General features: G+C 35.3%; 1 protein-coding gene across 5 annotated transcripts in view; it reads left to right on the top strand.

The window, feature by feature from the left end:
• The window catches only part of LOC139966046 (uncharacterized), a 78,033-nt gene that overhangs the window by 16,021 nt on the left and 48,848 nt on the right, over window positions 1-13,164 (top strand). For 4 of the 5 annotated variants that reach the window (XR_011792426.1, XR_011792424.1, XR_011792425.1 and 1 more), the window contains exons 3-6: window positions 1,093-1,755; window positions 2,015-2,228; window positions 6,676-6,724; window positions 7,330-7,410. The exons of the other annotated variant lie outside the window; for it this stretch is intronic. Coding sequence is in view for 1 of the 4 variants with exons in the window: in XM_071968682.1 (XP_071824783.1) it covers window positions 1,093-1,755; window positions 2,015-2,228; window positions 6,676-6,724; window positions 7,330-7,410 (1,007 nt within the window). In the remaining 3 variants the exon portion in view is untranslated. The remainder of the gene's footprint in view (window positions 1-1,092; window positions 1,756-2,014; window positions 2,229-6,675; window positions 6,725-7,329; window positions 7,411-13,164) is intronic. 5 annotated transcript variants of the gene reach the window in all.

The following is a 13,164-nucleotide window of genomic DNA, read 5'->3' as shown; positions in this document are numbered from 1 at the left end:
AAAAAAATTAAAGGTGTGTAGTTTATCTTGTAGAGTGCAGTATTTAAGAACATTAATTAAGAAATTGGCAAGTAATGGACAAAGCCTTTTGTCCTCTGTGGTGAGCCTGGAAGAGATATCAGTTCTTACCTAGAAACAGTCTCCATATTACTTCCAAAATATGTTACATGTATTTGATTTCAAAACTTTGAAATTCACATATATGAGGACTTAAAAGTAAATTCTACAACAGCTGTAAAGTTTTCAAATCTTTGAATTGTTGCTACAAAACTGTGAAATGCTCTATTACAGGAATACTTAGGAATATATTCCATTGGTTTATTTAAATTTATCAAAGATAATGAAATTTTTCAAGACCATTACAGGAACAGTGTTAATTTCTGTGTGTAATGAATTTGGCTCCTGAAATAGTGATCTGGGAATTCTAAGCGATGTATAAATGCTTCACAGAGTTTGAAAACTATGTATGTTTTCTTGCTGCATCACTAAGCAGATAAACATTTAGTCGATCAGCCAACTGATTAAATACAAATTGAAGCAACCTTTATTCTTTGCCAATGACATAAGACATCTAGGTGATGGTGTTGGCATGTGTGTAAGGGTGTTCAAATGTGTGTGTGATGCTGTAGCTTGTATGCCCTTAATAATGATAATTAAATTGTAGTGCAAATATCCAGAAAAGAAAATGTTCAATGTGCTTCACAAACAAAGTATGAATGAAAAAGATGAGATTTTAGTTTCTGCTTAAAAGGGTCCATACTGTATATGGAGCGGTCTGTGTGTCCAGTGGGGGAGGGTTTAACTCAAAGAGCACATGGTGGTTTAACTTCATACTTAGGATACTTAGAGAGGAATCTGTTGTTCCCTGTTTGCCAATGGTCATGGGAGGTCAACATAGGTCAAAGTCTGAAATTATGTGAACACATACAGTAGCTCCAAAACAGAGCTTTGATGACATTCCAACTGAACTGAATGCACAAGATCAATATATAAATCAAAGGTCATTTGAGGTCACCAGTTGGCTTGTTGACTTTCTAATTAATAGACAGATTTTATGAATTTAATGATATTCATTATTGGCTCTTTCTCCAGGCTTGAGGTATCACAGACTGGAATCTTCACGAGTCATCGATTACAGTCCATTTCCCAGCTGCCTGTTCCTGCTGCTACTGGTGCATTCAGCTACAACCCTGTTATATCAGTGTGTCCTACTGTACCGTCTGTTACTGCAGTACCTCTCTCTGTCTCTTCTCCACCCCTCAGCTGCCCCCAACTTATTTATCTACAACACAGTGACATTGTTCAAGGTCAAAGGACAACCACTACCCAAGGTGTCTTTTCCTCACCACCAGTGGCTACTTCCGCATCTCAAACGTCATTCTCTTTCCACTGCAACCCTCCAGGATTGACTATTGGTGTTCCAATGGCATCAGGTTTCCACATAGACCCCACATGCATCACAGAGTTGCCTCTTCAACCAATGGCAATGTCCACTGAAGCTGTATTGGTTACCTCAGCTTCATCTCCACAAAGCACCTTTTCTCTCCAGTGCAATCCATATCATGTGAATAGTGCTGACATAGAGAAAGACTCTACTGTCCTCAAATACAACAATAGGGGATTTCCCTTACCAATCACACCCTATGGATTTGTTGATAGAGATCATCAGAAGAGTTTGTCAGTTGTTGATACACTCCTAGATGGAAGTAAAAAGGAGTTCATGATAACCAGAGCAGAAAAGGTTTCCCTGTGGAGGTAAGCATACAGTTAAGTTTGTAAACATATTTAATGTATCTCGTAGAAACAACAACCCCCAAATTGAAATAGTTGTCACTATACATCTTTTAAAAGGTCTAGGTAGGGCTGATTATTAAAAAGGATTTTGAAATTTTTCCATTTTGCAATAAGGGCACACAATGTGACATTAAAAAGATGACCTAAATATTGAAACCCACAAGCCCCATGTCTACTATAGGTGAGGTTACTTGAAGGGTAGTTTTTGAACTCTCTACAGGACTTTTGCATCAGCATTTCCAGACAGTTCCACAAAACTAGAAGTAACAGACAGTTCCTTATTATCCATATTCCTTGGCCTGCCATCACATATCAGAAAGGCTGTACGCCACAAAGGTGGCATTAGTGCCATCCTAAGAGAGTGTCCATGGTTCTATGTATCCGGAGATCAAGTTGAGCTGGTACCATCCATGGAAAAACTCTATCAATGCCAGGTATGTTTACATCTGTACATGGTTAGTTACAGTAGCAGTTAGTGTTGGGCTGTAAATCAAATAATTCATATTTTCAATTGTCTTCAATGTGTTCTGCCTGAAAAATTAGATACATCTGCTGGAACTGAAAGTGAGTGGACAAATAAATGTACTTTTAAAATAAAGACTAATAGTTTAAGATTACACAGAAGGAAAACTAATTTGAAACCTCAATTCCATTCATCCCGGAATGAGGTGGAAAGTTATTTAGCATTGCAGATTTTTAAGTCTCAATGTGTGTTTGTTGATGAATTTCGGAAAACAAATTTCTGAAGCAGACTTAATGTTTATTATTCTAAATGCACTCTGACCAGGTGGGATTCAATGAAGAAAAGCTGTCGCAATCTAAAGAAAGATATTTATTTTCTATTGCCCTTATGGCAAGAACGATTTACCGTAAATCACTGCGACCACCCATATCAGCATGTTCATTACACAAATGAAAGCTATATACTCGTATTGTCCACTTTTTTACCCAATTTCACGGAGAAAACGTCTGAAAACACCTGTTTATTCCTTGCAATGGAAGGAAATAACACAATTTTGTAAGCTACATCGGTAAGACCAAAAGAAAGATACTACTCAAGAGACTGGACCTAGCACAGGCTAGGCCATAAAAGTGAAAGTAAGTCCTAAGCCTAACAGTCGTAAACAAAACAGAGAGATTTGATTGGCACATAATCTGTTGGGCGGGGCTTGCAAATTTTGAATGAAGTTTGTAGAATCTACGGACTCATTAAACAATCTTGCGGAAATTGCATAGAACGGTGTTATTTTCACTGAGATTTTTGGGCAAAAAGCTTGCAAGGATGAAGTTAAAATTTGGCAAACACACAAATTAAACCCTGGGTTTTGGAGTGAACACAGAATACAGAATAAGTTTCTTAAGTAATATAGATATGTGAAATAACCAGTCAGGTTTTACAGGAAGTTTTCATTTTGATACTTTACAATAATGAGGGTGCTTCAAACGTGACACTAAGCAAGCCACATTGATAATCAAATGCTAGGTAATGCAAAGTATAGGCCTGTCTGTTTGTCTTGTTTGCTGTCCCACTTTCCTTGCACCCCATAAATTCCACAAAACTCAAAAAAAATTGTCATAGTTGCAAACACGACTAATTGAATTTGGCTTGTTCAAAGCAATCCATTACAGCAAAATGCACAACATGTAGATTGTGTGGCTTTCTCAGTTGCAGAAGTGCACTAGTGTTACAAGCCATGTACAGAAGCTACATCATCTCTCATACTATCAGAATAAGGTAAATAGTAGGAATACATTAAGAAAGGAAAGAGTTGTACAGTATAGAGGGATTGGAATGGAGAGGCATGGCCGGTAGTACACTTCCTATAAACAAAGGATCAAACAAACTTACAAAATTTATCCAAAGTTAAAGATGTACCAGACGTGTAACCCTGTGTTTGGTAAAGTACGAAATAGATTAAAAAATCCATTTATGTGCTTTATAATAAGGTGAGGGACCTTCAATGTGCTATTATGCAAAAATAATGCAAAAAATTGTTCAACAGGCCCAAGTACGGCTGGTATATTTGTTAAACAAATTGTATCTTGAGCGAGGAATTACCTCTTTTTCTGGCAAGAAATGTAATATGACTTTTGTTTGATGTATTTATCTTGCAAGTGGTAATGAATTCTTGCTTCATTGGTTGTATATTTTTGTATCAAGATCATCTTAAAGTCGCAGTTTGTGTCATGTGCTAGGTATGCTTTTGTTCATGTAATAATATTTCACTCAAGGGCTGAAGAAAGTGGTCACCTAAGCTTACATTACCTTGTATAAGTATGCTCTTGTGAGATTTATGCAGTGTTAAATATCACTGATGTGAGTCAACTGGGCTGACTTAAAAGTGCTGGCTTTGTTTTGCTTTTGGCTTTTCTTTTCTAGATACAACCATACTCAAAACTAAAATCTGGCCTTGTCAAAATTTACAAGTATTTTCAGTGAAGGCAAGATGGTTCCTAGAGTTTCAGCCTCTAGGGTTGCAGAAAAAGATCTTTTTTGAAACGTATTAAATGAAAGAACTTTTTTTGTTACATTTGTATGTTTTTTATAATTTAAATGACATAACAAAGTTATTCAAAGAAAAACATGATTTGCAATTAATATCTAATATCTATAAGGTTAAGTCAGTGAAGGGTTTTGTGCCCTACTTTCACCCAATATGTTCACTTAACCATGTTCTCTAAAGGTCAGTGTAATTGAAAACAATAACAAATGAAACACATCCCTTTCAACCACATGATTTTCATCACACACTGTGTGAGCAACAAATTTATATTTAATGTAAGTATTCTGATCTTTCTCTTCAGCTATTTGTAGTTATAATTGCAAACTAGAATGATTTTTTTCAGTGACTAATAGTCTGTCATTTAATGAGGCTATCATGTTTAGATTCTCATGGGGCATCAAACTTTTGTTACCTTGTCACATCTAAAGAGAGTAATGTTCAAGTACTTCTCAAGTACAGAATGACAAAAAGAATGTACTTTGTTCTCTTCCTCTTAACATGCAAATATGAAAACATAAATGTCAAGGATGACATTAATATAAATGAGACAGATATACCTGAAGTACCTGGAAAAGATATATCTTTTTCTAATGAAATCAAATCATTTTTTAGTCAAGTAGCTTTTTGTTTTTGGTATGTAACTTTAGCAAACCTACAAATTATGATAAAATAAGTTTGCACTTGATCCAGACAAAGACACCCACTAGATTTTTAACTATTTCAGAATTTTTGACATTTCTTAGCCCAGACACTTCATTGGTATATTGGCATACTATGTAAAACAAATTGGATCCTTTCAAATTTGTTGATTTTTGCTTCATTGTTTTAAATGTCGGCTTTTGACTTTAATGCATTTTAGGTAGACTTTTATGTTGGTAATATCGATTCTATGGAGCTTAAGAAGAATAATCGAGAATAACTAAAATCTGAAATATTTGGTTGCCATGAAAGTTTTACTATATAGTTAGATTGAAGAGTCATCACTGACGACAAGGTAGTTTATTGGACAGTTATAAACATTCCACATGATAGTCCAGCATTGCCAACATCATCGCCACCACCGTCATAGCCATCACCACCGTTACGATCATCATGATCAAGTAGGCCTTCATGCTTAACCACTCGCTGTGAACATTGATACCATGTAACCTTTGAATACTAAAGACTGATGGATTTACCTGTCTTTTTGACTTCAGCTTATGAAATGTACTACTAGCTGTATTAATGGAAACTCTCACCTTCTCCACCTGTTCCTTCTAACAAACTCATTGGTCATTGGGGTCCTTGCTGTCACTAATACCATTAATTTCACTTAAACTATAACGTAGATGAAATAATTATAGGCAAATCATCACTATCTGTTCCCAGAGGAACATGACCTGCCTCTGTCACCTTTAATAGTTTAAATTACAAACTACTACTAGCTAATTTACATCATCATAGTACTCTGCAACCTGAATTCATACATGAAATATGATAATTAAACATAAAGTAAGAAACTTGCTTTTTCGTGTAAATTGTTACAAGTTCGAAACAAATTTACGATGACAACAGATTCTTAGTTCATAATGAGTTTCGATTAAATTTCTCCTGTTTTGGCATAATTTGTTATGTCTGTGGTATTCATCAATTCAGAATAAACCTTTCTATAGATTTCTACTTCTAATGTGGCAACAGTGTGCTTTAGGGACTTGTCCTGTGACAGCTCTGCAAAATTAATAATTTATGTTTGATGCTGAGTTGGAAGGAGTGTTACTGCATGCCATTGGAGGTCAGTGTAAGTTTAAACTCTTCAAGTGTATAATTGGTTATCTTGTGTTACTATGAATATTATGCAGATGGATTTTCACCTTATTGTATACTTTGGGAATTTTTGCATTTCAAATTATGGACGTAAGTGCCAAGAAAAGAAGATGTGTCCTTGAGGAAGTATTATCTTAAAATTTAATAGCTAAAAATAGGACAAACATACTTTTGGATGTTGAATTAGACATATACTTGATTGCATGGGTATGTCAGGATGTTGGTGCACTTCTCTTCATTTTGTGTTATTAATTTCTAAATATTGTAACGTTACAGAAAGTCTGATGTTTTTTATCTTTTTGTAATTTTCCAAATGTGTTAACCTTAGGAGTAATAATGAGCTTTAGTCTTAAAATACTAGCATGAAACAGATGAAGTAGCAACAACAAAAAACAAAAAGGAGGGTGGTGAGGTGGGAGGAGGGGGGGGGGAAGGGAAGCAAAATGCCTTTGTGTTGAATAAAGCTAAATTTGTACATAGTAACAGTGAGCCTTCAATATATGCTCTTCTTCCTAGATTTTATGTCTCATCTGGGAAAATTTGAAAGTTCTTCCCCTTTTTGCTTGACTTTTAGGATGATGATGTCGCAGACATGTCCAAACATCAAGTGGAGGAGCAAACAGGTAGTGATGTTTATGACTTCGTTAACATTTAGGGAGTTTCATTGCAGTGGTGGACTTGCTCAACTTTTATCAAATGTGTTTTATAGGATTTTAAGCAGTGGAGCCTTTGATTGGTGACAGAAAGAAATTTAACATTAGATTGGATTGGTCAATAAATTTGAATCCTGAAAGAACTAAGATTATACTTGATATGATCATCCGTGGACTTCAACAAGGATCAAGTTACAGGAGCCAACTCTATGGTGACTGATGAAACCTGCCAAACTGGCTTAAAGAAAGTTACATTATGGTTTGTCGTTACTATTGTAATGCTGACTGTGGGAGTTTTAAGTTAGCCTGTATCACAGTAACTGGTATTAATAATGCTAGCATTCCTCAAGGTATATCTTTGACTTTAGTCATATATGTGGTGCGAGTGCAAAGGTTTTAAGTGGTTAAATGGTATACTGTTTTGTTTGTGTTAGGAAACAGCAGTCATGAGTCGGCTGTGTTCTACTATTAGACTCTCACAATGTGTTATGGTAATTTATAAATCTTTGCAGTTAATTAAATTCTAGAGACAAACAATGCAAGTTGATTCTTTCCCTCATATTTCTTTTTCTCAGAGACTACTCCTGTTTCTTGGGAAGATCTTTCTTTATCTGACATAGAAGAAGGAGGTTATCCCTGTCTCTCATCAGAGAATGGTCAGTATTATTCCCGTCTCTCATCAGAGAATGGTCAGTATTATTCCCGTCTCTCATCAGAGAATGGTCAGTATATTATTCCTGTCTCTCATCAGAGAATGGTCAGTATATTATTCCTGTCTCTCATCAGAGAATGGTCAGTATATTATTCCTGTCTCTCATCAGAGAATGGTCAGTATATTATTCCTGTCTCTCATCAGAGAATGGTCAGTATATTATTCCTGTCTCTCATCAGAGAATGGTCAGTATTATTCCTGTCTCTCATCAGAGAATGGTCAGTATATTATTCCTGTCTCTCATCAGAGAATGGTCAGTATTATTCCTGTCTCTCATCAGAGAATGGTCAGTATTATTCCTGTCTCTCATCAGAGAATGGTCAGTATTATCCCTGTCTCTCATCAGAGAATGGTCAGTATTATTCCTGTCTCTCATCAGAGAATGGTCAGTATTATTCCTGTCTCTCATCAGAGAATGGTCAGTAATTATTCCTGTCTCTCATCAGAGAATGGTCAGTATTATTCCCGTCTCTCATCAGAGAATGGTCAGTATTATTCCTGTCTCTCATCAGAGAATGGTCAGTATTATTCCTGTCTCTCATCAGAGAATGGTCAGTATATTATTCCCGTCTCTCATCAGAGAATGGTCAGTATTATTCCCGTCTCTCATCAGAGAATGGTCAGTATTATTCCCGTCTCTCATCAGAGAATGGTCAGTATTATTCCCGTCTCTCATCAGAGAATGGTCAGTATTATTCCCGTCTCTCATCAGAGAATGGTCAGTATTATTCCTGTCTCTCATCAGAGAATGGTCAGTATTATTCCCGTCTCTCATCAGAGAATGGTCAGTATTATTCCCGTCTCTCATCAGAGAATGGTCAGTATTATTCCCGTCTCTCATCAGAGAATGGTCAGTATTATCCCTGTCTCTCATCAGAGAATGGTCAGTATTATCCCTGTCTCTCATCAGAGAATGGTCATTATTATTCCCGTCTCTCATCAGAGAATGGTCAGTATTATTCCCGTCTCTCATCAGAGAATGGTCAGTATTATTCCCGTCTCTCATCAGAGAATGGTCAGTATTATTCCCGTCTCTCATCAGAGAATGGTCAGTATTATTCCCGTCTCTCATCAGAGAATGGTCAGTATTATTCCCGTCTCTCATCAGAGAATGGTCAGTATTATTCCCGTCTCTCATCAGAGAATGGTCAGTATTATTCCCGTCTCTCATCAGAGAATGGTCATTATTATTCCCGTCTCTCATCAGAGAATGGTCAGTATTATTCCCGTCTCTCATCAGAGAATGGTCAGTATTATTCCCGTCTCTCATCAGAGAATGGTCAGTATTATCCCTGTCTCTCATCAGAGAATGGTCAGTACCAGTTATCATGACGTCTTCTTTGTCTTAACATCAATTGTTTTCTCTATGTTAAATTGGACCTATACAAACAACTTTCTCTCTTTATTTTGTTTTTGTTTTGTTATTCACAGTATTGGAAATTGATCGTTTTAACTTAAATATTTATTGAAACATTCATGAAAGCAGTCTGAAATCTCCCCCCCCCCCCCCCACACACCCATCAATGAAATACTGATTCCGTAGCTACTTTAAGAGATATATCTGTAGCCCCTACTAATTGATCCAAGGTTTGAATGAACAAGGAGTTTTGGTTTGACTAGAATGGAATTCAGACCTGTGGCAGTGATAACTGATTTAGTTATACAATTTCTTATATATATAAGAATATTTTGTTCTCCAATACTGGTTTAATGACATTATTTTCTAGTTAGTTCTCTTTGTATCTTTGTTTACAACTTATATATTTATGTAAAATGATTTATGGTCTGAAACAGCAACTGTGAGCAGATCCACCCTTATTAACTGCTGACATATTTTCTTTCCCTGGTTCTAGACTACCCAGTATCAAAAACATTGGCCTGATGGATAATAGTAAAAAGAATTGTCTCTAGTATCGCAATGCTTTGCAAACCACAGGGTGTATAATACACAATCACAAATAGATATATAGCATTTGTTGTAATAGAACCTATTCATGATTTTCCATGATGAAATATTTAAGAAACACTTATGTGAATTGTTACTTTAATAACTATTCTCTTGCCTTCAATTTGTTTATTCTTTTATTATTATTATTTATTATTATTATAATCATCATTCATGATTGATTGATTGTTCTTTGATTATCCTTAATCATGACAAGTAAATATTTGTTTAATTATATCCAGACAATGTTCATTTAATAAAGGTCCCTTTTAATTCCTTGCCAAAGACAACAGGAACCTATAGTAAGATGAGGCCGTGTACTTGCATTTGTTGAGTAATATTTTGGCCTTCAAATATTGTGTAGTGCATGGTATGGAAGGCTCTGAACTTTGTCTGTTATAAAATACTATAGTTCATGAGTACAAAAACTGATGTACAAGTTTGCACTTTTGTGACAATTTGCCCATTTTGAATAGCATGCTGCTATGTGTTCTCGAATAAATTATTCCTTGTGTGTCATGTTTTGGCTTGCAAACACTCTTACTCTAAAAGTGAAGCTTGGATGAACTTCATACTTGGTACGCAGATCCATGGTCCATCTAAGTGAGTACAAGAACCCTAGATACTCTTTTTTGAAGGTCAATGGTCATGTGAGGTCAACACTGGTCAAAGTCTGAAAACCTTGCGAACAAAAGTAAAGGTGGGATGAAGTCACACTTTGCATTTGGATCCATTTTATGGATTACCAATTGAGTACTTGATGTTTTCTGTGGAGGTCAAAGTTCTTTCCAGGTCAACAGAGGCCAGTTTCTGGAAAACTTATAAACATTATAACTTCAAGAGTAAAGCTTAAATACACTTCAAGCTAGTGGTGAACTAGAAGATTCCTGTTGTTTTCTTTGAAGGTCTATGGACATTTGAGGTCAAGAGATAGTATGATAATCTTTTAAACAGGTCGATGTGAGCATAAGAACCTTGGTGATCATGTGCATTCAGCAATGGTCAAAATGTAAACTTTTGTATGTAGTGTAATATGACATGTTCTCATGTGAAATGAGGCAAGTAATACAAATCTAGTTGGCTTTCTGGTTGTATTATAATCTCATTCACATTATATACTCCCCACCTCCGTATGGCAATATTTATCAAGTAGAAAAATAAAAATAGGGCTGCTGTTATCCAGTACATGGTTAGATATTGTACTCCTCCTCATCCTCAGTTTATTTACAGTATCATGATTATTTCAACCACTTTCCATTCATCTTCTCTCAAGCAAGGAATCTTGTTGACATAATATCTGTGGATCAGACAGACAGTTTGTCTACCACATTAATTCTATGACTTATGTCAGTTCAGATTTAAAGTTCCTTTGAGGGCAAACATAAACTTTTCAGCAGTTTGATTGATAAGTCAGCATAAACCTTTTTAGATATAAACATCCAAACTAATTTCATGAATATTGTGGAAGAAAATGATTTGTGGAGATTGTCTTTTTGTGCCCTGGGTCGCATTTTGGCAAATTCTAATTTAAATTATTACTTTGATACTTGCTGTGTTATTTAGCACTTCCTTACATTCTGTCTGATGAGTGTGTTTCCCTGAGGATAATGGGATATTTCTAAAACAAGTAAGGGAGTTAAACTTAATATACATAAATACATCTGATGATACAGTATGTTTGAAGGTTCCTGCTGCTTCCATCTGCTCCTAAGATGTATTAGAAACACTGTAGTCATGGATAATATCAAAAATTTCTCTGATGAATGAATCTTTACCAATGACCCTGAGTGTTGTTATTAACCTATTCCTTCTTGCAATATTCAGTGAACCTTATTTAGAATGAAAGCTTCAAATCATGTTTGTCTGGTTGCTTTCATATCTTTCATTGGGAGTGTACTTACTGGGGGTCATCAAGTTAGTTACATGCCTACCAATCTAAGGAGTATGAATATTATATCATATGATATATATCATACATAGTTTAGCTATTCTTTGTGAGTGCAACATAAAGGGATACTAATCAGATGCAGTCACTGCCACAAGTTGTAAAATATTAAAGACATCCAGGTCTGTCTCTATATCATTCCATCCTATCAATACCTATTTTATGCATGATTTCCACTTGTTCTGTAACAGTCGGGAAAAGGAAGAATCTTTGGGGGTCATAGAAGTCCTTGAATTTGACGTTTAATCTGGGGAAGTGAGGACAAATCCCCATTTTAACACTTATTATGGTAAAAAGGAATAAATTATTATTGCTAAAGTGCTATGCACAATATTAATTAGAACAACAGTATCTCATTTCATGAATATGCATCCAAGTATATAAAGTGACTTGAATCCTTGATGATGTGAAGCAAGATATAGAGAGAAAAAAACCACCAAAGAAATCTGGAAAGAGGATTTTATTATCCTAATTTAGTACTCGTGATATTTGCACAAATGTGATTGTGTCTGCATTAATCAACATGATTTAGAGCTCCAAGCAAACTCCTGCTCTGTTCAAACAGCTTATTAATAAATTAATGGATTGCATTAAAATTTCACAATTTGACAGTTAATTAAATGTTTAGATGCAATAACAACTTTTGAGGGTGATGGCGAGTGTGTGGGAGTGCGTGTTGTGTATTTGTGTGTTATGCCAAAGCTTGTAACCATGTATGACAACTCACAAAGTACATCTTGGTTGAAGATTGAGTGTGCAAGAACCATATTTCAAATGGTGGAGGTCAAAGGTCAACTGAGTTCAGTCTGAAACTTGTAAGCACGATAACTGCAGAAGTAAAGCTTTATTGATCTTAGTATATATTATGTAGATCCACCTTAGTGAGTAAAAGAACTAACAGAAATGACTTTGTTGAACTTTTTAGAATGTAGATTCCATAAGGCAGTAAACTGGTGCAGTTCAAATGTCATTAGAAGACAACATAGGTCAAGGTCAAATGTCATTAGAAGACAACATAGGCCAAGGTCAAATGTCATTAGAGGCAACATAGGTCAAGGTCAAATGTCATTAGAGACAACATAGGTCAAGGTCAAATGTCAGTAGAAGACAATATAGGTCAAGGTCAAATGTCATTAGAGACAACATAGGTCAAGGTCAAATGTCAGTAGAAGACAACATAGGTCAAGGTCAAGTCAGTAGAAGTCAACGTAGGTCAAGGTCTTAAAACTTTGTAAAGATGATACCTGCAATTGGCCTTCTGGTCATTTTAAATGTAAAGACTAAAAAAACTCATTCAAGAGTATATTAACAGAATATCTTCCTTAATTTCTATTTATTTTTATGAGGTCAAGGAAGAAAACAAATCTCTTGTTGTGTTTGTTTTGCATTATGTAATGATGAGAACTCATATATCATGTAAAACAGTAAAAGGGATCTAAAAAATGTAATTAGCTGGTTGTAGTTGATTATTAAACAAAGTCTCAAAACTAGTCTAAGTGAAAGTAAATATTATTGTCTAGAAAACTATCTTCTGCATCTGTGAGTTGGATTTTGTAATATAAGGTTGGATTTCATTTTTGAGCATCATTTTTCATCATTTAATTAAGGATGTATGGTTCCATGAACTATTAAGATTGGTATACAGACAAATATAATAAAGTGTGATATTAAGTTTCCATGTTTTCAAATGACTGGCACTTTTTGGCATCAAGATACTTCATCATTTTTCATTTTGATATAAATCTGCTTCAGTCTTCTTGACAAGTGTATCATTTTTACCTTTCCCTTCTAGTTGTGACTTCTTTGCT

Source organism: Apostichopus japonicus, chromosome 4, assembly GCF_037975245.1.
Source record: "Apostichopus japonicus isolate 1M-3 chromosome 4, ASM3797524v1, whole genome shotgun sequence".
NCBI classification, from domain to species: Eukaryota; Metazoa; Echinodermata; class Holothuroidea; order Aspidochirotida; family Stichopodidae; genus Apostichopus; species Apostichopus japonicus.
Note: the sequence above shows the minus strand (reverse complement) of the source record. Positions and strands in the feature narration are given on the sequence as shown.